This window comes from Theropithecus gelada, chromosome 18 (assembly GCF_003255815.1).
Source record: "Theropithecus gelada isolate Dixy chromosome 18, Tgel_1.0, whole genome shotgun sequence".
NCBI lineage: Eukaryota > Metazoa > Chordata > Mammalia > Primates > Cercopithecidae > Theropithecus > Theropithecus gelada.
Genome location: NC_037686.1, coordinates 3,726,175 through 3,751,587, shown reverse-complemented (window position 1 = coordinate 3,751,587; position 25,413 = coordinate 3,726,175). Strand labels below are relative to the sequence as shown.

General features: G+C 43.5%; 1 protein-coding gene across 1 annotated transcript in view; it reads left to right on the top strand.

The window, feature by feature from the left end:
• The window catches only part of RAB31 (RAB31, member RAS oncogene family), a 149,010-nt gene that overhangs the window by 69,074 nt on the left and 54,523 nt on the right, over nucleotides 1–25,413 (top strand). The window contains exon 3 of the mRNA XM_025364959.1: nucleotides 9,277–9,358. Coding sequence (XP_025220744.1) covers nucleotides 9,277–9,358 — 82 coding nt within the window. The remainder of the gene's footprint in view (nucleotides 1–9,276; nucleotides 9,359–25,413) is intronic.

The window sequence follows — 25,413 nt, the reverse complement described above, 5'->3', positions numbered from 1 at the left end:
AACAGCCCACTCATGGCTCACACCAAGTGAGTCCACTCTCAAAGCCCACCCTGGTTCTTCCACTGGAATCGCGTGAGCATTGGTGAAAGGCCATGGGCTGTAAAATGCCATTGCTTCAGCGTTAAAGGAGTTAATTTTTATGGCCTCTCTGACTCACACTGGAAAACCTTGGCTCTGCTATTCAGGCAGATTGCATTGACATCTTGAGTGTGTGTGTGTATGTGTGTGTCTCCCTTTTCATTTCAACTTTTGTAAGGAAATTGTGTTACTTCTCTGCCAGATTTTGGTTTCCACAGATAATGAAGTCAGTTTAGCAGGGCCAGTGCACCTCCTCCACCACTTCGGAGGGTGATCTACACAGAAGAAAAGATGCCTGAGGTTCTTGTTTGTTTGTTTGTTTGAGACAGGATCTTGCTCTGTCACCCAGGCTGGAGTGCAGTGGCGCAATCATGGCTCACTGTAGCCTCCACCTCCCAGGCTCAAGCGATCCTCCCACCTTAGCCTCCTGAGTAGCTGGGACCACGGGCGTGAGCCACCACACCTGGCTATTTTTAAATTTTTGTTTTTCATTAAATTTTTATTTTTGTGGAGATGAAGTCTCCCCGTGTTGTTGCCTAGGCTGGATGAGGTTCTTAGGATCAAAAGCTATCGAAGACTTAAAAACCAACAACAAACCTCAGTCAACCAAAAAAAAGCAATGATTGTCATGGTCCTCATTTCAGATACTGAGAGTCTTTCTCCTTGTGGCGAGAGAGCGGGAGCACAGAGGGATGTGTGTGTCTGAGGTGTGCCTTCCTACTATTATTAAAGTTGCTCCTCACAGCTCACTGTGAACCAAGGGGAATTTCACAGGTATCCATTTCCTTCTTTGTCCCTGCGAACACCTCTGTTTAATGCAGAGTAGGTATTGGCCCCATTTCACAGAACAGGAAACTGAGGGGCTTTACGGGCTGTTTAATTGAGTCCGGCAGTGAGGGCCTCTGCATCCTCTTCCTGGTTATGCCACTACATTCTTCTTTCACCACGAACTAGGCCGTCTTCTGGGATTTGGGTTTTCCCCCCTTTACCTGCCCTGTGAAGGGGTTGGACCGGATATTTAATATTTGTTTCTAACATTTTAAAGGCATGAACTTAGTTTTCTAACCCTAAGGAGAACTTTTTAAGGCTAGTAGGGTTGCTGTATTATTTCTCCCAGCACCTACAATATATTGAAGAATAAATGAAAATCTGACTAACATCAGAAGTGAAAACAAAAACAAAACACACAAAAACAAAATGTTGATAGAGTTGTCTAGTAAAATTTTTAAATGAGTTTATGAAAAAAAAATGAACAAAGTTAAAGGGCAAATGTTAAACTGGAAAAATATTATTTACAATATATTACTACAAAAGGTTAGTGGAAACTACTCAAAAAATGAATAAGAAAAGGCTGAATATCTCAGTTGAAAAGTGGGCCAAGGTCGTGAACTCGAGAAAAATTCCTTTACAGAGAAAAGTACAAGTGAACAATAAATGTTAAAATGATGTTTAAACTTGTGATAAGCATAATGAATACAAGAATGAAATATTTTCTATCTAATACATTGAAAGAAATTTGAAAGAGTAATAATGGTTGAGGAAAAGGCCATCTCATACACCACTATGGACAGGTAGGTTGGTACAATCTAAGTTTGGCACAGGTAGCAAAAGTAGGGTGTATCTACTTTTATTTTATTTATTTATTTATATAGTTTTAGAGACAGAGTCTTGCTGTGTCACCCAGGCTGGAATGCAGTGGCACAATCATGGCTCACTGTACCCTTGACCTCCTGGGCTCAAGGGATCCTCCTGCATCAGCTTCCTGAGTAGCTGGGACCACAGGCAAAAGCCACTGTACCTGGTTGATTTTTTTTTTTTCTTTTGTAGAGCCAGGGGTCTTGCTATGTTGCCCAGGCTGGTCTTGAACTCCTGGCCTCAAGTGATCCTCCCACCTTGGCCTCCCAAAGTGCTGGGATTACAGGTGTGAGCCACCATCCTCAGCTCTACTTTTTAAAAACTAAGTCTTAGGATATAGTTATGCAGGGACACAAAGATGTAAGTATAAGGATATTTACTGAATCGTTGTAATAGTGAACAATAGGTAACCAAAATGGCCATCGTTAGGGTGTCGAATAATTCCATAACATGATGTATGATCTTCAGTCATTTTAGATGATATTGATCTATATTCATAGAAATGGAAACATTTTAGATGATTTTTTTTTTTATTTTTTGAGACAGAGTCTTGCTCTGTCACTCAGGCTGGAATACAGTGGTATAATGTCAGCTCACTGTAATCTCTGACTCCTAGGTTCAAGTGATTCTCCTGCCTCAGTCCCCCACATAGCTGGGATCATAGGCATGCGCCACCACACCTGGGTCATTTTTGTATTTTTAGTAGAGACAGTGTTTTGCCATGTTGGCCAGGCTGGTCTCGAACTCCTGACCTCAAGTGATCTGCCCGCCTCAACCTCCCAAAGTGCTGGGATTACAGCTGTGAGCCACTGTGCCCAGCCAATTTTAGATGATATTGATCTATATTTGTAGAAATGGAAAGATTTCCAGGACATATAAAGTTGAGGAAAAGCAAAATTTAGATAGAGTATGATCAATTTTCAGAGTAAAAGTTATGTTAAAATAGATTGTCCTGCAAACTCAGAAGCAGATCACATGGAGGGGGGTCACACTGCAGTGTGATTGATACGAAGACCAGTGTTACCTGGGAAGAAGCCTGGAAGAGGAGAAAGAGGAAAGAAAAAGAGTCAGGAACAGCTCTTACTCAGGGATGCTGGACTTTCAGGGGTGTGGCTGTAAAATTCTCTGAGGGTGAGTGGGAATGCTTGGACCCTGCACAGCATCCTTTATACAGGGACGTGATGTTGGAGAGCTACAGGAACCTGGTCTCCATGGCAGGAAATTCTCTTCCTAACCCAAATATTATCTTCATGATGGAGCAAGGGAAAGACCCCTGGACAGTGGAGAGTCAAGTGAAAATAGCAGGAAAGCCGAGAGTGGGAACATATCAAAGGTGTGATGAGAGTGGTGCTGCAGCTCAAACAGAAACACATGCAGAGATCTTATCATGGTGGACAGCTTTCGTCTGGTAGGGTGTCATGATATATATGTCATATTTGCATATATATAGGCTTTTACCTATGGTTCCTGGCTCCTAACTCCCAAGCCCTTGTTATAATCTTGGGGCACTTTAGGCCTCAGAAAACAGAATTGATGTCTGAACTTCCGTCCTCCTTTTACCAGCCCAAGGCAGGACTCTAATCTGATCGCGGGTCCTTCCAGAGAGAGTCCTGCCCCACCCTCTAGAGGAAGGAATGCTACACAGAGCGGCCAAGAAGAACCTGAACACACAGGCCTTGCTGGGTTTTGATCATGCACTTTCTGTCCGATCACGTTTCTGCAAGATTGTTAAGAATGCCTCTGTAGGCCGGGCACAGTGTCTCACGCCTGTAATCCCAACACTTTGAGAGGCCGAGGTGGGTGGATCGCCTGAAGTCAGGGGTTCGAGGCCAGCCTGACCAACATGGTGAAACCCCTTGTCTACTAAAATTACAAAAATTAGCCGGGTGTGGTGGTGCCTCCCTGTAATCCCAGCTACTCGGGAGGCTGAGGCAGGAGAATCGCTTGCCAGTTGCAGTGAGCCGAGATCATGCGACTGCACTCTAGCCTGGGCGACAGAGTCAGACTCTGTCAAAAAGAGAGAGAGAGAGAGAGAGAGAGAGAGAGAGAGAGAAAGGAAGGAAGGGAAGGAGAATGCCTATGTAATGAAGCCTCTATCAAAGAAAAGAAAAGAAAGAAAGAAAAGAAAAGAAAGAAAGAGAAGAAAGAAAAGAAAATGTAATGAAGCCTCCGTAAAAACTCAAAAGAAATGTGTTCAGGGCACTTCTGAAGAGCTGAGGTTTCTGGAGAGTGGCGCCCAGGGAGTGCATGGCAGCTCTGTGCCCCTGTCTGCTTACCTTGCCCTAAGCATCTCTTCATCTGTATCCTTTGCAATATCCTTTATGAGAAACTGGTCACTGTAAGTAAGTGTTTCCTTGGGTTCTGTGAGCCGCTGAAGAAGATTAATCGAACCCAAAGAGGGGTCGATGGGAACCCCAACCTGAAACCTGTCGATCAGAAGTTCTAGAGGCTCGGACTTGGGACTGGTGTCCGTGGAGGAGCAGTCTTGTGTACTGAGCCCTCAACATGTGGGATCTGACAGTGTCTCCAGGGAGAGAGCGTCAGAATTGAATTGGAGGACATCTAGCTGGTATCTGCTGCTGGTGGTGGTAGAACCCCCCACAGATTTGGTCATAGAAGTCCTCTTCTGTGTTGATGGTTGTGCTGTGAGAGCAGAGGAAAAACATGGTTCAAGAGAGTTATCCCCTACACATCTGGCTTCTGGGAACTCTCTGCTTCCTTGTCTCGGAGGGATATCTTTCCTACATGTGCAATCAAGGAATTATCCCCCAAAGGGAAAAGTAATACGAGAAAAATATTCCACACAGTGTCACTGGAGTGTGGCAAAGCCTTCAGTGTGCAGTCAGCACTTACCATCAGGTGATCCATACTGGAGAGAAACCTTCCAAATAAAATGAGTGTGGCAAGGTCTTCATGCACAATTCACTTCTCCCACAACATCCAATAATTCATTCTTGGGAGAATCCTTACAAATGCAATGAGTATGGCAAACCTTTCATCATGAGTTCAAGCATTAACTGACATCAGAGAGTCCATACTAAAGAAAAATCATATAACTGTAACGTATGTAGCAGAGGCTTTATCCAGATTTCACACTCACTAGACATCAAAATAAGCATTTTTGATGAAACAGCAGAAATGTAATGTGCCTGCTGAGGCTGTCGCCCAAAGATCAAAACTGTAGAACATCAGAGGAGTCAGATGAGGAATATGACTCAGTCTTTAGTTCTCCAAGGTTAACTTTCAACATTTCACACTGCAGAACAATTACAAGTCAAAATATGTTAAAACTCATGACATGATATCTGTGAAAGGTACCAGGATGTTGGGCAGTGGCCAGTTACCTTCAGGTTATAAAATATTTTATTCAATTATTTGAAGTTTCTTGAAAAGACTACTTTACTGCTTATAACTTTCAGCTTGAACTTTGAAATAAAAGGGATGGAAATCCACAATATACAAGCAACTCAAACAACTTAACAGCAAAGAAAACCCAAATAAAATGTTTTAAATTGGGCAAGGAATCTGAATAGACATTTCTAAAAAGACATACAAATGGCCAACAAGTTTATGGAAAAATGCTCAACATCACTGTCATCAGGGAAATGCAAATTAGAAACCACAGGAAGATATCATCTCTCTCCAGTTAGAATGACTATCATTAAAAATACAAAAAATAACACATGCTGGCAACGATGAAGAGAAAAGGGAATTCTTGTACTGTTGGTAAATGAACCACTGTGCACATTAGTACAGCCATTCTGGAAGACAGTATGGAGGTTTCTCAAAACAGCTAAAAATAGAACTGCCATACAATCCAGCACTTCTACTACTGGGTATTTATGCAAAGGAGAGTGAATCAGTATATCCAAGGGATACCTGCACTCACTGATTTATTGCTGCACTCTCCACAACAGCCAAGATATGAAGTCAACCCAGGTGTCCATCAACAAATGAACGGAGGCCGGTGCGGTGGCTCACACCTGTAATCCCGGCACTTTGGGAGGTCAAGGAGGGTGGATCATCTGAGGTCAGGAGTGTGAGACCAGCCTGGCCAACATGGTAGAACCCCATCTCTACTAAAGTAAATTACAAAAATTAGCCGGGTGTGGTGGCACATGCCTGTAATCCCAGCTACTTGGGAGGCTGAGGCAGGAGAATCGCATGAACCCAGGAGATGGAGGTTGCAGTGAGCTGAGACTGCGCCACTGCACTCCAGCCTGGTAGGCAGAGTGAGACCCTGTCTCAAAAAAAACAAAACAAAACAAAACAAAACGAATTCATGGGTAAAGAAAATGTGGTAATATATACACATTAGAATAGATTCAGCCATAAAAAAAGAACGAAATCCTGTCGTTCATGGCAACACAGAGGAGCCCGGAGGACATTGCATTAAGTGAAATAATCCAGACATGGAAAGATAAATACTACATGTTCTCACTTATGTGCAAGAGCTAAAAAGAAAAGAGCTCATAGAATTAGAATAGAATTGTAGTTATTAGAAGCTGGGAAGGGTTGGGGGAGGGAAGGATAGGGAGAGGTTGGTTAACAGTTACAAAGTTACAGCTAGATGGGAGGAAAATATTTTAGTGTTCTGTAGCACTGTAGGATGAATAAAGCTAACAATAATTTAGTATATATTTTCGAAAAGCTAGAAGAGAGGATTTTGGATGTTCACAACACCGAGAAATGATAAATGTTCAAGGTGATGAATATGCTAATTATCTTGATTTGATCATTACACATTGCTTACATGTAGGTACGTATCACTCTGTATCCCATAAGATGCATAATTATTGTGTATCAACTAAAAATAAAAGGAAAAAAATGAATAATCCCATTTTAAAAGTTGGATAAAAATAATTGGGAAGGACATACACCAATTTATTAGCAGTGACTATGGCTGGATGGTGAAATATGATTGGTTTTTATTTCCTTTTTGTTTTTTGAATTTCTTTTTTATGAAATACATATGTTGCTTTTAAAATGGCAAAAGTAATAAAGATATTAACATTTTTGGAATATATTAGTTCTTCCCAGTAGTCTGGATATACATTTTAAACACTTTTAAAGAAATGAAGGAATAGATGTGGTTTTGATAATACTGGATCTTATCACTTAGAATTCTTAGAATTTCTATTTAGTGCAATTGTGGGTTGGTCATTAGAACTCTCTAACAAGCCTTTGGTTTTTGTGGGGATAGTGTGGGACTTGCAGTAGACTTTTCTACTTGGGACTTCTGTAATTGGCTTCTTATTCTTAGAGGATTTAGAGGCTGAGGAAATATTACTATGATGAATCCTAGTGGACCAGGCTGGACTATATAAAAGTAAGGGAAAGAATCCCTGACTCTTTACCTCCAAAGCCCCGGGGTCCATCTCCTAAGTATAAGAACATAATGAGGACACCATGCGCCATGATCATACGTAGAAAATTAATTTGAATCAATGATAATATCTTGCATATAGTGTGAATTTAAAATTTTTCAATTGTTCTTAAAATATCTTTTTTGGGGGGATAGGGGGTACGGGGTCTCGCTGTGTCACCCAGACTGCAGTGCACTGGGGCAATCTTGGCACTTCACTACTAGCCTCAAACTCCTGGGTTCAAGCTGTCCTTCTGCCTCAGTCTTTTGAGCTGTCAGAACTACAGGCTTGTGCCATAATGCTCAGCTGATTTAAAAATAATTTTTTTTTTGGTAAAGAAGGAGTCTTGCTCTGTTGCCCAAGCTGGTCTCAAAATCTTGGCCTCAAGCCATCCTCCTGCTTCAGCTTCCCAAAGGGCTAGGATTACAGAAAAAAGAGCCACCACACCTGGCCAAATATATTTTAAAGCTGTTTTCCCCCTAATCTGGGGTCCAGCCAGGGTTCATATACTGCATTTGGTTGTTTTATCTCTTTCCTCTCAATCTAGATTCTGGAAGAATCTCCCGGTATTTTTCTGGTTTGCTTCTCATGATATTGACTTATTTGAAGCATTCAGGCCAGCTTGTCTTGCAAAATGTTTCACATTCTACATTTGCCTGATTGTTTTCTTACAATTAAATTCAGACTAAGCATTTGTGGCCAGAATGCTGTCTAGGTGATGTACTACTTCTTATTCCATCTCTTCAGGAGGCTCTCCTACCAGGTTGTCCGCCTCCTGGGGATGCTTGCTATTTTTTAATGAATAGGAAACTTTCTCTCATAAAAGTCAAGGCTATTGAACATTCCTAGTATTTTTATACCCTTCATGAGCACAAAGAAAATGCTTTTTTAAAGGAAATAGTAAGAAAAAGAAAACAGTAAGTGTTTCATGATCTACTGAGGCTTTAATGTCTTTTCTTTTTGGACTCAGAAGGGAGGAAAAATAATCCTTCCTTTTTTGTAGAGAAAACATAAATATGTGTTAAGCTGCCAATCTTCGTCCTTGAATTTATGCAAGCAGGTTGGGACTTAGATGTAGTATTCTATTAGTTGCTACTGGTGTTGGATTCATATCCAAAATTAATTTGAATCAATGATAATATCTTGCATATAGTGTGAATTTAAAACTTTTCAATTGTTCTTAAAATATCTTTTTTTGGGGTGTAGGGGGTACAGGGTCTCGCTGTGTCACCCAGACATAGTAAAGATGTAAGGCAACTTTTTTGTGTGTGTGGTGCCATTGTAAGACCAAAACCATAACATGCCAACATACCAGCTGCTGTTTTCACTCTTGAGTATTGTAATAAGTTTTTAAAATCCAAGGTTGTGTTCTTTCCTGAGATCTGGGGGTATTTTAATAATTGAAGCTAACTGGTTTTAGAAACACAGTCTTTCTTTTTCTTTTTTGAGACGGAGTCTTGCCCTGTCACCCAGGCTGGAGTGCAGTGGTGTGATTTTGGCTCACTGCAGCCTCCGCTTGCTGAGTTCAAGTGATTCTCCTGCCTCAGCCTCCCAAGTAGCTGAGACTACAGGCACCTGCCACCACGCCCGCTAATTTTTGTATTTTTAAGTTTTATTTTATATATATATATATTTGTGTGTGTGTGTGTGTGTGTGTGTGACAAAGTCTCATACTGTCATCTGGGTTTGAAGTGCCATGGTGCGATATTGGCTCACTGCAACCTCCACCTCCCGGTTTCAAGCGATTCTCCTGCCTTAGCCTCCCGAGTAGCTGGGACTACAGGTGCCTGCCACTATGCCGCCACCACGCCTGGCTAATTTTTTGTGTTTTTAGTACAGACAGGATTTCATCATATTGGCCAGGCTGGTCTCGAACTCCTGACCTCGTAATCTGCCCACCTTGGCCTCCCAAAGTGCTAGGATTACAGGCGTGAACCACTGCACCTGACCAGAAACACAGTCTTTTGAATGCCTCCTTTGTTTTGTTTTGTTTCAAAACCCCCAGTTGAACTAACAGAAAATGCAGAATATTTTCTTCTGGGTGTCATGAATCTTCTAGCCCTTTTCTCCTCTTAGTGGTTCCCAAGGACCAGGGCTTTTTGGGGTCCTGCTAAGGTGTAGCATTTAACTTGTTTGACTTGTGAATCTTTGTGAAGAAACAATGCAGTAATGTGGAGATGTTGACTCTCTTTTTCAGGGCATCTTTTATGACCAAAACTGTGCCTTGTGGAAATGAACTTCACAAGTTCCTCATCTGGGACACTGCTGGTCAGGAGCGGGTGAGTATATGCTGTGTTTTGGGCTTTCCACTGGAAATAAGATCAGCTTCTGAAGGTTTGTTTGCATTAGACAAGACATCTTAAATGATGTTAAGCAAAAATGAAATGTACTCATGAGCTATGTGAAAAGTCTAAGGGGGTACCTAGGGTGAGGCGGGACTGAGTTCAGGTCCCCCAAATGTGTATGAGAGGAGCCTATCTCTCTTTATTTCTGTTTCTTTCCATTTAGTGCAATTGTGGTTGCACTCTTGGTTTGATTCATTTTTAGGCAGACTCACCCTCCCTTCTTGCCTCAAGGGTGGTAAGGATGGCCCCAACAGCATCCCTACACCTACCTTCAGCCTTTTTAGCAACCACCGGGTGAGCATGCACCTCTTCTGCAAGTGGGAACATACATCTTAGTGTCTCTGCGTTCTCAGTGGCCTGCCTCGGGCCCCATGCCCACTCCTCAATGTCAGGTGGTACAGTGTTCTGGGGGGTTTGGTGCCCCTACTGGTGGGACCTGGCAGTACACTGACCCCCAGAGGCAAGGGCTGGTGTCAGCCCCACCTGAACCAGGTTGTCTGGAAGTCAGGTAGGCTTAGACCCCCAAGGAAAACCTGGGGTCTCTTACTGGAAAAATGGGTCAATGGATGCTGGGTTATCAAAACAGTAGATGGCTTCTTTTCTACTCCTAATTCTCTTTCTTTGCTGAAAATGCTTACGGAGAAGACTATATATTTTAGAAGGTCATGCCTTTAGATTCAAAAAAGGGAATCAATGAATACTAACACAGTGTCTATTACAAGATACTTCATAATAACTGGAGCGTATATTATAAAAGTTGCTGTGTCTTGCTGTGTCTCCCAGGCTGGAGTGCAGTGGCACAATTATGGCTCACTGCACCCTTGACCTCCTGGGCTCAAGGGACCCTCCTGCCTCAGCTTCCTGAGTAGCTGGGACTACAGGCACAAGCCACTGCACCTGGCTGATTTTTTTTTTCTTTTGTAAAGCTGGGGGTCTCACTATATTGCCCAAGCTCGTCTTGAACTCCTGGCATCAAGTGATCCTCCCACCTTGGCCTCCAAAGTGCTGGGATTGCAGGTGTCAGTCATAATATAAAAGTTGAGGCCAGACGCGGTGGCTTACGCCTGTAATACCAGCACTTTGGGAGGCCGAGGCGGGTGGATCACGAGGTCAGGAGGTTGAGACCATCTTGGCTAACACAGTGAAACCCCGTCTCTACTAAAAATAAAAAAAAAATTGGCCAGACGTGGTGGTGGGTGCCTGTAGTCCCAGCTACTTGGGAGGCTGAGGCAGGAGAATGGCATGAACCCGGGCGGCGGAGTTTGCAGTGAGCCTAGATCACGCCACTGCACTCCAGCCTGGGTGACGAGCAAGACTCTGTCTCAAAAATAAATAAATAAATAAATAAATAAATAAATAAATAAATAAATAAATAAGTTGAAGCGGATAGCCAAGTAGAGATGACCAATACCTTGTCTTAGCCAAGAGCTGTTAGCCTGATTGCAGTTATCAGAGTTGATGACTATAGAGTAAAATTGTAGAATTTTCCCTTGTTTGATCCAAACTCAAATGTCACCTTCTCTACCTCCCTGTTTAAAATGTCACCACCTCCTTTTCTTGCCCTACTCCACTCACTTCCTGCTTCACTTTTCTCCACAGTTCTTATCATCTTCCAATATATTATTTAATTCACTTTATTTTGAGACAGGATCTTGCTCTGTCACCCAGGCTGGAGTGCAGTGGTGCAATCACAGCTCACTGCAGCCTCAAACTTCTGAGCTCAAGCGATCCTCTCACCTCAGCCTCCTGAGTAGCAGGGACTACAGGTGCTCACCACCACTCTGGGCTAAGTTTTAAAGTTGCTTTGTAGAGACAAGGTCTTGCTATGTTGCCCAGGCTGGTCTTGAACTCCTGGGCTCAAGTAGTCCTTCTGCTTTGGCCTTCCAAAGTGCTGGAGTTACAGGTGTGAGCTACCGTTCGGAGCCTTAATTCAATTATTGATCTGTTTATTGTCTTTCTAAAAGGAGGAATCCAGGATTCAGGATAATCTATAATTTTCTTTATCGTCTCCTAACTAATCAAGTGTTAGTTTATGTAATTTTCATTTTATCTAAATTCTCTTTCAAAACAAAAGTTCCTGTATTTGTAGATTAAAGCATTTTAAAAACACTGCTGAAAGAAATCATAGGTGTAGACACAAATAAATGGAAACACATCCCATGCTCATGGATGGGTAGAATCAATATTATGAAAATGACCATACTGCCAAAAGCAATCTACAAATTCAATGCAATTCCCATCAAAATACCACCATCATTCATGCCGGGTGTGGTGGCTCGTGCCTGTAATCGCAGGAGTTCAAGACCAGCCTGGCCAATATGGTCAAACCCTGTCTTTACTAAAAATACAAAAATTAGTCGAGCATGGTGGCACGCACCTGTAGTCCCAACTACTTGAGAGACTGAGGCAGAAGAATCACTTGAACCTGGGAGGCGAAGGTTGCAGTGAGCTGAGATCATGCCACTGCACTCCAGCCTGGGTGACAGAGAGAGACTCTGTCTCAAAAAAACAAAAAACGAAAAGCAACCACCATCATTCTTCACAGAACCAGAAAAAAAAATCCTAAAATTCATATGGAACCAAAAAAGAGCCTACATATCCAAAGCAAGACTAAGCAAAAAGGACATATCTGGAGGCATCACATTACCCGATCTCAAACTATACTACAAGGGCATAGTCATTAAAACAGCATGGTACTGGTATAAAAATAGGCATATAGACCAATGGAACAGAATAGAGAACCCAGAAATAAGCCAAATACTTACAGTCAACTGATCTTTGACAGAACAAACAAAAACATAAAGTGAGAAATGGACATCCTATTCAATAGGTGGTGCTGGGATAATTGGCAAGCCACAAGTAGGAGAATGAAACTGGATTCTCGTCTCTTACCCTATGCAAAAATCAACTCAACATGAATCAAAGACTTAAATCTAAGACCTGAAGCCATAAAATTTTAGAAGATAACATTGGAGAAGCCCTTCAAGACATTGACTTAGGCAAAGGCTTCATGACCAAAAACCCAAAAGCAAATGCAACAAAGCAAAAGATAAATAAATAGGACTTAATTAAACTAAAAAGCTTCTGCACAGCAAAAGAAATAGTCTGCAAAGTAGACAGACAAGGGAGAAAATCTTCACAATCCATACATCTGACAAAGGACTAATATCCAGAATCTACATGGAACTCAACAAAATCAGCAAGAACAAAACAAACAATCCCATGAAAATGTGGGATAAGGACATGAATAGACACTTCTCAAAAGAATTTATACAAATGGCCAACGAACAGGAAAAAATGCTCAGCATCACTGATTATCAGGGAAATGAACATCAAAACCACGGTACGATACGACCTTACTCTTGCAAGAATGACCATAATCAAAAAATCAAAATATAAAAATATTGGCATGGATGTGGTGAAAAGGGAACAGTTTTACACTCTTGATGGGATTGTAAACTAGCATAACCACTATGGAAAACAGTATGGAGATTCCTTAAAGAACTAAAAGTAGATCTACCATTTGATTCAGCAATCCCACTCCTGCGTATCTACCCAAAGGAAAAGAGGTCATTACACAGAAAAGATACTTGCACACGCATGTTTATTGCAGCACCATTTGCAATTGTAAAAATGTGGAACCAGCCCAAGTGCCCATCAATCAATGAGTGGATAAAGAAAATGTGGTATATATATACCATACAATACTACTGAATACTCCTCAGCCATAAAAAGAAACTAAATAATGACATTCACAGCAACCTGGACGAGATTGGAGACCATTATTCCAAGTGAAGTAACTCAGGAATAGAAAACTAAACATCATATGTTCTCACTCATGAGTGGGAGCTAAGCTATGAGGACGCAATGGCGTGAGAATGATACAATGGACTTTGGAGACTTGCAGGAAAGGGTGGGAGTGGGGGTGAGGGATAAAAACTACACATTGGGTACAGTGTATACTGCTTGGGTGATGGGTGCACCAAACTCTCAGAAATTACCACTAGAGAATTTACTCTTGTAAACAAACACCACCTGTTCCCCAAAAACCTACTGAAATTTAAAAAGTAATGATAAAATAAAGCTGAAAGAAGCATGCTAAAATATAGCTAAAATATGCATCTAATCTTAATCTAAAATTGTAGATGTGGAATTGCTAGTTCAGAGCCTCTGATACATACTGTAAAATCCACCTGTTATTTGGACCCACAATGTTTCACTGTTATGTTCTTTCACTTTTACCCAAGTATTGTATTAAAATGAGAAAGAAAAAATAATCCTTTAAAAAATATATATTTGCTTTCTGATGACTTCAAACTTTCTTCATATTTTTTTAGCCATTTCATTTCCGATCTGAATAATTGAATGATTATAGCTTTACCCACTTTTTTCTTGGGTAATTTGTAAGAATCTCTTACCATTAAATTATACATAATGTCTCCATTTGTTATTTATATTTTAATGTCTATTTTAGGTTTCTAACAGTCAAACTTGTTTTTTAGGGTCAAATCAATAATCTTGTCTTTTATAAATTCTGCTTTAGATTACATGCTTTAAAAGACCTTCAGAATGCTAAAGTAAATATTAATTAAAGTTATATTAAACATTTAAATGAAACATATTTTCTTAAAAAATACATTTTAAGCAGTTTTCAGAAATAAATTAGGATGAATATTCCAGCCTACAAATGCTAACCTCATTAGAATGTCTCCTATTTTTCTGCTAAATTGAGAACACAGACTTCTGTGCCCCGGAAGCAGCTGCCTGGGGCACCTCTTTAACTCCGTCAGCTGTGCCTGCCTATGCCTCAAATGAGGTGACCATTCAAGGAAAAATGTCTGCTTAGAGACCTCACTTCTTGATATGCATGTGTGTTACTTGTAGTTGATCTGCTAGTTTTTTGTTGGTATTGTTATGTAAACTTAAGCAGAGATAGTTTCTTGATTCCTTTTTACCTCTGGCTATGAAATAGTTGCTTTTGCAGCTGCCTTTAATGAGCACAATAAGTCAGTTTTGTGAAGTGCTGGCTTCACGTCAGCGATGCTTCTGCTTCTCCTGCTGGCGGTCGTTCCCTGATGACTTGCTGTGCTCCATGTACTGTTCTGAGTGCCTGTGTGTACCGATGCATTCAGCCCTCTTCGCAAAAGCACTTTGAGGTAGAAACTGTCGTTATTCCCATTTGCAGGTGAGGTCATTGAGACACAGAGACGTTAAGTAACTTGCACAATGTCACAGAGCTAATAAGGTGTAAAGCTGAAAATTGAATCCAGCAGTCTGGGTCCTGAGCTTTATAGTGTTACTTTGATTGAAAAACCACACAAAAAACCATACAGTTGCAGGTAAAACTGCCCAAACTCCCACTACCCAGATATTTCCACTATGGATATTAGATGATCATTCTTCAGATATCTGTATGTGATTAATAATTTTATATCAATGGGATTGTGATTCTTTATAACCTGCTGTTTTCATTTGATATTACAGTGTCACAAAGGAGAGATTTCTGTGTCATCAAAACAGAATGTTTAACACTTACTCTAATAGACTATTCAAGGAATAGTCTTTTGATGAAACTTGAACTCTGCTAAAATGACTATTGTAATTTGTAGTTTGTTCCATTTACCATCGCAAATAAAAATACCAGTGGGAAGTTTTCAGGTGACCATATTTCTAATTATTGTGATGGCTTTTCCTAAAATTTGACTTAGAGGTTGTAGACATCTGACTCCATTGATATATCCATAATTTTAAAGAAACCACTAGTATTATATGTGCAAGGCATGACTCCACAGTAGGGATATTCTTTCTTTATACTTCGAGGAAGACGGATTTAGTTTGGGATAACGATTTCAAAGCAAACGTTTTTAGAGTCTAGATTTGTGGAGAGTGTGTGAGTGATATACGTGTGGCTGTGTGGTCATCTGATCTCCCCAGCCCTCGACGGCCTGATTTCGTTATCCTCGGGCTGTCCTTGTCTGGTGTCCCCGGTGGAGTCTTGCATCTCTCCAGTAATGGCAATTTTTCAATTGTTTTGGCAGCTTGTTGCTGGCTTTAATTGTGCTTGTAATGATGTTGCCTAATGTTTGCGCTAAAAATAAATTCCCTGCTGTTGCTTATGCCTATTGCTATTTGTTCTGTCTCATTAATTATTGGAGTCCAGTGAATTTTATTACACCTCTTTAGCATCGTAGAAATCTGTTACTGTTCTTTTAGTTTTCATAATTTTAAACAAACAATCACTTTGGGTTTATGATTTGACAATATAAAGACAGATTTCTTTTTTCTTTCTTTTCTTTCTTATTTTATTTTATTTTATTTTTTAAAGACAGGGTCACACTCTGTCACCCAGGCTGGAGTGCAGTGATGCAATCATATCTCACTGCAACCGCAAACTCCCAGGCCCAGAATATCCTCCTGCTCCAGCCTCCTGAGTAACTGAGACTACCAGTGTATGCAACCATGCGCAGCTAACTTTAAAAAAAAAAAAAATGGGCCAGGTGCGGTGGCTCACTCCTGTAATCCCAGCACTTTGGGAGGCTGAGGCGAGTGGATCACGAGGTCAGGAGTACGAGACCAGCCTGGCCAATGTGGTGAAACCCCATCTCTACTAAAATTACAAAAAGTATCTGAGCATGGTGGCACATATAGTCCCAGTTACTTGGGAGGCTGAGGCGGGAGAATCACTTGAACCCAGAAGGCAAAGGTTGCAGTGAGCTGAGATTGTACCACTGTACCCCAACCTGGGTGACAGAGCAAGACTCCGTCTCAAAAAAAAAAAAAAAAAAAAAAAAAAAACTGTAGAGATGAGGTCTTGCTATGTTGTGCAGGCTGGTCTTGAACTCCTGGCCTCGAGCAATCCATTTCACTTGGCTTCTCAAAATGTTGGGATTATAGGTGTGAGCCACCAAGCCTAGCCAAAGGCATAGATTTCTGTGTCCTTAAAGGAAGAAAGCTCAACTCAGTGCTTTGCTTGTGTTCATGACTCAGTAATTTTTTGTTTGTGGAATGATTGTGCCAAGTTCTGCCTAACATACACAGCATTCTGGTTAATGCCCTACTTACTGCCCAGTAATAATTCTGTCTTATATTTGTGGTACAAATTTGTACTCTTGGAAAATTATTTTTTCTTCTCCTGAGCACAGGAATCTAAAAAGATCCTCCTCCTCTTTGTATAAGAGAGTATTCGTTCTATTTATTTTTATTTATTTATTTTAGAGACAGGGTCTCACTCTGTCACCCAGGCTGGAGTGCCGTGGCATGATCATAGCTCATTGCAGTCTCAAATTCCTGGTCTCAAGCGATTCTCCCATCTCAGCCTCCAGAGTAGCTGGGACTACAGGTGCGCCACCGTGCCCAGCCTATTCGTTCTTAATACCGTGTCTGAATGTTGCTTTTTTAATCCAGCTGTGTGTCATGGGCATCCTATCTCATTCATTCAGTGGCGATATGGTAATACCTAGGGTGCTTCTATTAACAAAAATGTTTTATGAAAAACTTAACCATTTTCCAAATGAATCCCATTTGTTGGAAGTTTAACATTTGTAAGATTTGTGCATGGTGTGTTGGTACCACCAAGTGCTATTAAGAGGGGCAGAGTGCCATTGGGCTCCCTCTGTTGTACCATCAGTGTGGCCTTTGGGAAGTTTTTATCCTGTCCTCTTGGAATGGGTTATTGTACTGGTTTCTGCTTTACGCCAAGCTGTGAACAGTACAGAGTAGCCGGTCAGCAGGCACCTTTGCGAGGATGTACACAGGAGCGATGCCTAGAGCGGTCCACCGCCGACAGAAGGGAATTTACCTGCTCAGCTCCCTGCGGGACCCCAGAGTCAACACATAGAGGGGCCTTTAGCGAGAGGAACTGAAAAGCAGCATTGGCATAAATAGGGCATGGGTTCATGGAGGAGTGAAGAGCTGGGGATTATACTTTAATCTACCAGAGGCCCCTCCTGGGTTCTCTTGCTGTATATACCATGGAGGGCCAACTTCTTCCAACCTGAAACTTTCTTCAGCCGTCTCCCTTCAATTTTTTTCCACCATGCTGTACTTCTACATAATTCATGACGTTCCAACACAAATTTCCCATTAAAAAACCTGAAGCTGTAGATCTAATGTTTGACTTTCCATGGCACTGAAGATACATTTATTCCTTCCTTTTGGCTCAGACGGCCCCTCCCCATGTTGGAAAATGGTTTCTAAAAAGAGCTCAGTGAAGCGGCAGTAGTGGAATTCTCTGTACTTTTTCCTTGGCAAGGAGTTCTTTCCCTCACCCCGTCCTTACCTGTTCTAGACCCACTCAAGCTTCTGTCTCTGAGCTTTCTGTCCTCATTCTCTGGTTGGCCTTGGAAGCAGCTGAGCCAACTTTCATGTTTTCTGGATAACCCACCCTGGAGCTTTAGCAGTTAGAAATCACATTCACTGAAAATTGCTTTTGTCCACATTTGCTTCTCTGTTGACTATCAGTATGTGGAGTATTACCAGCCTCTTTTCTTTATTTAAAAACAGCCTTACTGAGATCCGGTTCACGTACCATACAATTCATCCATCTAAAGTATGCAGCTTGGTGGGTCCTGGTGTATTCCGAATTGTTCAACCATCAGCACAATCCATTTCAGAGCATTTTTATCAGTCCAGAAGGAAACCCTTTATGCATTAGCAGTCACTCCCAGTTCCCCCTCTACATCCCCCAGCCCTGGGATACTTTCCGTCTCTAGATTTGCCTAATCCAGACATTTCAGACAAATGGAATCATACCACCTGTAGTTCTTTGTGACTGGATCTTTTCACTTAGGAAAAGATTATCAAGGTTCACGTTGTGGTGTGGGTCATAGAAGTATTTCATTTTTATGGCTGAATAATATTCCATTGTATGGATAGACCACATTTTTGTTTATCCACTCATCAGTTGATGAATATCCACTTTCCCCCAACTTTTTGGCTATTATGAATAGCTGTGAACATTCACAAACAATTTTTTGTGTAGTTTTTTTTTTTTTTTTTTTTTTTTGAGACAGAGTCTCGCTCTGCCGCCCAGGCTGGAGTGCAGTGGCGGGATCTCAGCTCACTGCAAGCTCCGCCTCCCGGGTTCACGCCATTCTCCGGCCTCAGCCTCCCGAGTAGCTGGGACTACAGGCGCCCGCCACCTCGCCCGGCTAGTTTTTTGTATTTCTTAATGGAGACGGGGTTTCACTGTGTTAGCCAGGATGGTCTCGATCTCCTGACCTCGTGATCCGCCCGTCTCGGCCTCCCAAAGTGCTGGGATTACAGGCTTGAGCCACCGCGCCCGGCCATAGATTTTTTTTTGTTTGAGATAGAGTCTTGCTCTGTTGCCCAGCCTGGAGTGCAGTGGCACGATCTTGGCTCACTGCAACCTCCACCTCCTGGGTTCAAGCGATTCTCCTGCTTCAGCCTCCCCAGTAGCTGGGTTTACAGCTGCCCACCACCGCACCTGGCTAATCTTTTGTATTTTTAGTAGAAACGGGGTTTCACCATGTTGGCCAGGCTGGTCTCGAACTCCTGACCTCAGGTGATCCACCCGCCTCGGCCTCCCAAAGTACTGGGGTTACAGGTGTGAGCCACCATGCCCAGCCAGATGTATGTTTTTAAAAATCTCTCAGGTATATATCTGAAGTGGAATTGATGGGTCATACGGGAACTCTATGGCTAGCATTTAGAGGAACTGCCAAACTGTTTTCCAAAGTGGAAAACTAGCAGTGTATAAGGCTTTAGTTTCTCCATATTCTCACCAACACTTGTCTTTGCCTAACCTAAGGTCATAAAGGTTTACTCCTGCATTTTCTTCTGAGAGTTTTATAGTCTTAGCTCTCACTTTTATCCCTGTGATGCATTTGGGGTTAATTTCTGTGCATGTTGTAAGGACAAGATCCAACTTCATTCCTTGCAGGCAGCTGTCCAGTTGTCCCAACACAGTTTATTAAAAAGACGATTCTTTGCGCGATTGTCTTGGCACCTTTGATGAAAATCACCTGACCGTAAATTTGAGGTTCTGATTCTGGACTCTCAGTTCTATTTCTTTGATACACATTTTTTTGTCCTTATGCCAATACCACATTGTCTTGATTACTGTAGCTTTGTAGTAAGCTTTCAAATTGGAAAATGTGAGTTCTCTAACTTTGTTCTTTTTCAAGATTGTTTTGGCTATTCTGTGTATGTTGCATTTCCAAATGAATTTTAGGATCGGCTTTATCAAAACAATCCAACTGGGATTTTGGTCAGGATTATGTTGACTTTGTAGATGACTTTGGCGTTACCTGCTCCTCAAACCTTTAAATTATTAATGATAAGCAAGTTGCCAGCTGTCTTTCAACTCTTTGGAATTTACATGTAGGTTAGAAATGCTGATCTCAGAGAAAAAAATTTTGAATAAAGAATTAGGTCAGGCACAGTGAATCATATCTTTAATCCCAGTACTTTGGGAGGCTGAGGTGGAAGGATAGCTTGAGCCCAGGAGTTCAAGAGAAGCCTGGGCAACACAGTGAGACACTGTCTCTACAAAAAGTAAAAAATTACCTGGGTGTGATGGTGCATGCCTGTAAGGGGGAGCCACATTCACATCCTGCGGGAGCCACGGTTTAATGCATGCAGTCAGGAGATCTGGGCACCCCAGGCTGTTCGGCCATACCACTTGTTCACCTCCTTCAGATTAACTTTGCAAGTGCCTGCCAGTCTGCATGGTTTGAAAGGTTAGGTGTTTGGAGATCATGTGCCCAGAGGGCTGGGATGCACTGGCGCAAAGCTGTGCAAAATTGCTGGGTCTGAATGGGTGCTTGAGAAAGCAAAGGAACTGGAGGCAGCAGATAGCTGAGGTCAAATTCAGGCTTCACAGACATCCAAAGAAACTCTTTTGCTCTCTTTCCTGCTTTCTTCAGGGCCCCAGCATCTATGGTCAAAAAAGTGGTTCACTATTCATAGGCTGTTAGTAAAGTCAGAGGAAATTTTGACCTTTGGAAGTTCTTGAAGAATGGAGCCTCTCACAAGCTCAGAATGAGCAGCTCCTTTCTTTTTCCTGCAGCCATTGGAAATACAGGCCCGGCTACAACACAAGCCAGCAGCACACACCAGAATCCTGTTCCTGACCTGCACCATCCCCAGCGGCCCACGATAGAACGTTTTTGTAGGCGTTCCTCCTCATGGGAGAGGATAGAGTACATGCAAGTTTTTGCTCTCCTCCCCACCCCTTTCATAAGAGCACTGTGCTTTCTTTTCTTCTCTTTTTTTCTTTTCTTGTTTGTTTGTTTGTTTTTCTTTTTCTTTTTTAGACAGGGTCTTGATGTGTCACCCAGGCTGGAGTGCAGTGGTGCGATCATAGCTCACTGCAGCCTCGATCTCCTAGACTCAAGCAATCCTCCTGCCTAACTTCCCGAGGAGCTGGGATTATAGGCACCAGCCACTATGCCTGCTAATATTTTGTTTGTTTGTTTTTTGTTCAGAGACGAGGTCTCACTATACTGTCCAGGCCGGGATGACTGTGCTTTCAACCAATGCAAACTGAGATCCTGGCAAGGGAAATATTCCCTTCCTCCATGCCTCAGTAACTCTCTTGAAAGGGAAAACTGAGTGATGATTGTGTGGGGAGGAGACAGGCCAGGAGCTTGAAGATAGGGTTTATGCTGTTAAAGTGAGATAAACAGCTGTGGTGAGGGCCGTGCCTGCTGAGCTCCTTTAAGGAGAAGCCCCAGGAATCCTTCACTGAGTGGTTTACAGCTGAAGAGTTTCATTGATATTTGAAAATTGGTGCTGGAAACTACAAAAGCAAAGCGTGAACAGAGGTATTGGAGAGGGGCATGAGGGGACCCTGACGGCAGCTGAGCAGGTGGAGCGGGGACTGCCTCGGTCCACAGACGTGGCCCCCGGAACTGTGGTGCCGTTTGATGTGGGGGATGTGTGTCCTCTAAGAATATAGGAGTCTAGGTGCAGAACAGTCCTCCTGGGTGTCAGAATGCTAGTGACAAGAGAGGAGGAGGAAGGACCTGTCCATATACGAAGCTACCTTAGGGAAACATTGTAACCAGCTCTGCCCTGAGCCCGGGAGGAGGCCATGCTGGCAGTGAAGGACGTGGCCTGGGCCGTGGGGACACAGAGGCCGGCAGAGGGGACAGCCTCAGAGCTGCGTGGACAGGCTTCTTCTGCTCACACACAGGCTCCTGCCCTGCCTCTTGTCCCTCGGGAGTTCTTTTGTCACTGGAGACCCTGCTGTTGCCCTTTGCTCTCCAGTGCATGTCCCCTTCGTCCACATGCCCCCTCCTCGGTGGGGACAGGCTGCTCTGGGAGGGACACTGTGCTCGATGAACACCCTCCCAGGTCAGGCAATGACATTTTGCTGGCATGCGTTTTCATCTGGGATGCCCTGAGTAGCTTCTAATTATGAGGCACTGTCTGTGCCTCTTGGGTGGAGGCCAGGTTTCCGTTCTGCCAACTCTCAGAGGACGTGGGGCCAAGACACAGAGCCGCTGAGACAGGAGTTTCAGGGGGTCTGGAGGTGGATTTGCCGGGAATCTAAGAAGCACTTTACCTAGTTTTGTTTCCTCTCCTCCCTTCCCTCCCTTTCCCTTCTGTCCTCTTCTTTTCTTTTATGGAGCTAATTTCCTAAGTCTGGCTAAAATACAGGAGAAAAGGCCTATAAAGCCTATGAGTGTCATTCTTGAATAGGAAATTAGCAAACAGATTTTGTTTGGTAACAGAGGAAGCTGCTCCTGAGGCGCTGACAGCCTGTCCTAACAGAGGCAGCTGGGCTGCAGTGAGCACGGACCTGCCGTAGGAAGACCTCTGTGTCCAGAGCGGCCCCATGGAAGGTGCTGGACTCCCCCTCACTCCAAGAAGAGGACACTTTTGGAGGGCGGGGACCCTGTTACCTTCTTCACCTTCTCGTTTTGTTTCTGATTGCTCCCGTAACAGATTGCCACACACTCAGTGGCTTAAAACAACAACAGACTGACTCCCTCAGGGCTGTGAAGGTCAGAAGTCAGAAATGGGTCTCATGCCTGTGGTCCCAGCTACTTGGAGGCTGAGACGGGAGGATCACTTGAGCCCAGGAGTTCAAGACCAGTCTGGACAACACAGTGAGAGTCCCATCTCTATAAAAAGTTTTTAAAAAATTAGGCAGATGTGGTGACATGCAGCTGTTGTCCCAGCTACTCAGGAGGCTGAGACAGGAGGATCACTTGAGCCCAGGAGGTTGAGGCTGCAGTTAGCTGAGATTACACCACTGCACTCCAGCCTAGGCAACAGAATGAGACCTTGTCTCAAAACAAGAACAAAACATAAAAAGATTTTTAAAAAAGTAGAAGAAGAAGTGCGTCTCGCTGAAATAAAATTAAAATATCTGCAGGCCTGAATCCCTCCTGGAGGTACAAGGGCAGAATCTGTTTCCTTGCCTTTTTCAGAGACCACTCGCTTCCTGGGCTTGTAGCCCCTTCCTCTGTCTTCAGAGCCAGCAGAGTAGCATCTTCAAATCTCTCTCCCACTCCCCTGCCTCCCTCTTTCACTGATGAGGAGCGTTGTGTGGACACTGGGCTCACCCAATGAATCAAGATACATGTCCTCATCTGAAGGTCAGCTGATGAGCGCTATTCCCCTTCCCATGTACCCTAACACAGTCCCGGTGATGGGGATTAGGACATGGACCTCTTTGGGGGGCACTATTCTGCCCGCCACACTCCAGTTTCTCTGCTGCTCAGAACAGTGCCTGCCACGTACTGAGTATTAAAACAGTGGTTACTGTTTGTTGAAGGAATGAATACATTTGATGTAAACCTGTGTCTTAATTATATCAACTGAAGCAACATGTCATTTCAGAGAAGCAACACAGGGATGGAAAAAGCATGAAATTTGGAGTCAAGACCTATGTTCAAAGTCTTTTCCATCATTTAAGAGCTGTATGTCTTTGGGCAATTCACTTAACCACGCTGAGCCTCAGTTTTCTCCTGTGAATAACAGGAACTGTTCTGTCTTGTCTCCCTGGCCTCACAGGGTTATTGACTTTTATTACGTGCATTTGGTCATTAAATATTTGTTGAGTCCTTGCTGTGGTCCAGATAGGGTTTCAGGGAAGGGTTCTCAGGGAGGGTGGCAGTTGATGAAAGGTGCGACAGAAGTGAGGAGGGGCCTTGAGGATGCTGGTGGAGGAGGGTCCAGGCTGCCGGAAGACATCAGGGAAGGTGCGGAGGCTCGGTGGACCTGCCTCTGTGTTTAGGGAGCAGTGAGAAGGCTGGGGCTGGAGACAAGCAGTGGAGGGGCCCGAGAAGGGACCAGGGCCCACCCAAGAGGCCACATAATGGAACTTGACTTTGATACTAGGTTTGAAGGATTCTGAACAGGGAAGTGAAACAATCGGATTTATGCGGGAAGAAATCAATCACTCTGATGTTCAGTTAACATAAGATGATGTCAAGTATTTGCTTCAAAAGACTCCACGGGTGGGGATGGAGAGGGAGGTGAGACGAGGTGGAAACCAGTGTTCCAGGTGTTCGTGGTGATCTTGAAGCCAGGGGATGAGAAGATGCAACTTCATTATTCTAGTCTCTCTTCTTGTGGATGTGCTTGAAAATTTCCACAGTAAAAGTTAAAAATAAATACTTTCTGTGGTCAGCGTAAATACCATCATCCAGCCCTTCAAAACAGGATCTCTCTGGTGGCTGTGTGGCCAGTTTGGAGCTCACTGGATATCTGAAGGCTCTCGTGGAAACTTTGTTTTTTTTTTGTTTTTTGTTTTTTTTTGAGACAGAGTCTCGCTCTGTCACCCAGGCTGGAGTGCAGTGGCGCAATCTCAGCTCACTGCAAGCTCCGCCTCCCGGGTTCACGCCATTCTCCTGCCTCAGCCTCCCGAGTAGCTGGGACTACAGGCGCTGCCACCACGCCTGGCTAGTTTTTTGTATTTTTAGTAGAGACGGGGTTTCACCGTGTTAGCCAGGATGGTCTCGATCTCCTGACCTCGTGATCCGCCCGCCTCGGCCTCCCAAAGCGCTGGGATTACAGGCGTGAGCCACCGCGCCCGGCTCTCGTGGAAACTTTGGACGTCCAGTCCAGGCAAGACGAACTTTGCTCGGACAGGAGGGAGGCGCCGCTGCGTGAGAGCTGGGGCCGGGTCTGAAGGCCGCGCCGGCTAGCCTGGGTTGGCACACAGCAAAGTGCAGAGTCCGGAGCTCTAGGCGCACTGAGGGAAATGACACAGTATGTTTCTGAGTGCATCTGGTGTGATGGGGCCTGTTCGGAGGCCTCCTCAGGGCTGTGCAGCGAGGATACTGTCCCGCACTGTGGGGTCTTGTCTTGAACGTGGTACGCTTACTGTGACTCTGAGGCTAAGGACGGGAAAGACCAAACCAACCTGGGTAGAGTGGAGAGAGGGCAAGACGAGACCAGTTTTCTATGATCGCCATGGCCATCCTGGCTTTCCCCACAAATGCATGGCACAGTGGCTGTGTATGATGCAAATAGACATACCTAGGAGTGGGGTGGGGCTTAGTTCTGGAGTTTTAGGAAATTCCACTTGTTTGCCAACACACAGGACTATGAACTGAAGGTCACTGCCCTTGGACAATTTCATGGGTGGGAAAAAATGCATTTCTACAGCATATTAAATCATTGATTTCTTTTTTATACATTATTTTAGGGATTAGAATATTCTAGTTCATCACGTTGTCTTTTAAAAAACACTAATCCAGGCCGGGCATGGTGGCTCAAACCTGTAATCCCAGCACTTTGGGAGGCCGAGACGGGCGGATTACGAGGTCAGGAGATCGAGACCAGCCTGGCTAACATGGTGAAACCCCATCTCTACTAAAAAAATACAAAAAAAACTAGCCGGGCGACGTGGCGGGCACCTGTAGTCCCAGCTACTTGGGAGGCTGAGGCAGGAGAATGTCGTAAACCCGGGAGGCAGGAGCTTGCAGTGAGCTGAGATCTGGCCACTGCACTCCAGCCTGGGTGACAGAGTGAGACTCCGTCTCAAAAAAAAAAAAAAAAAAAAAAAAAAA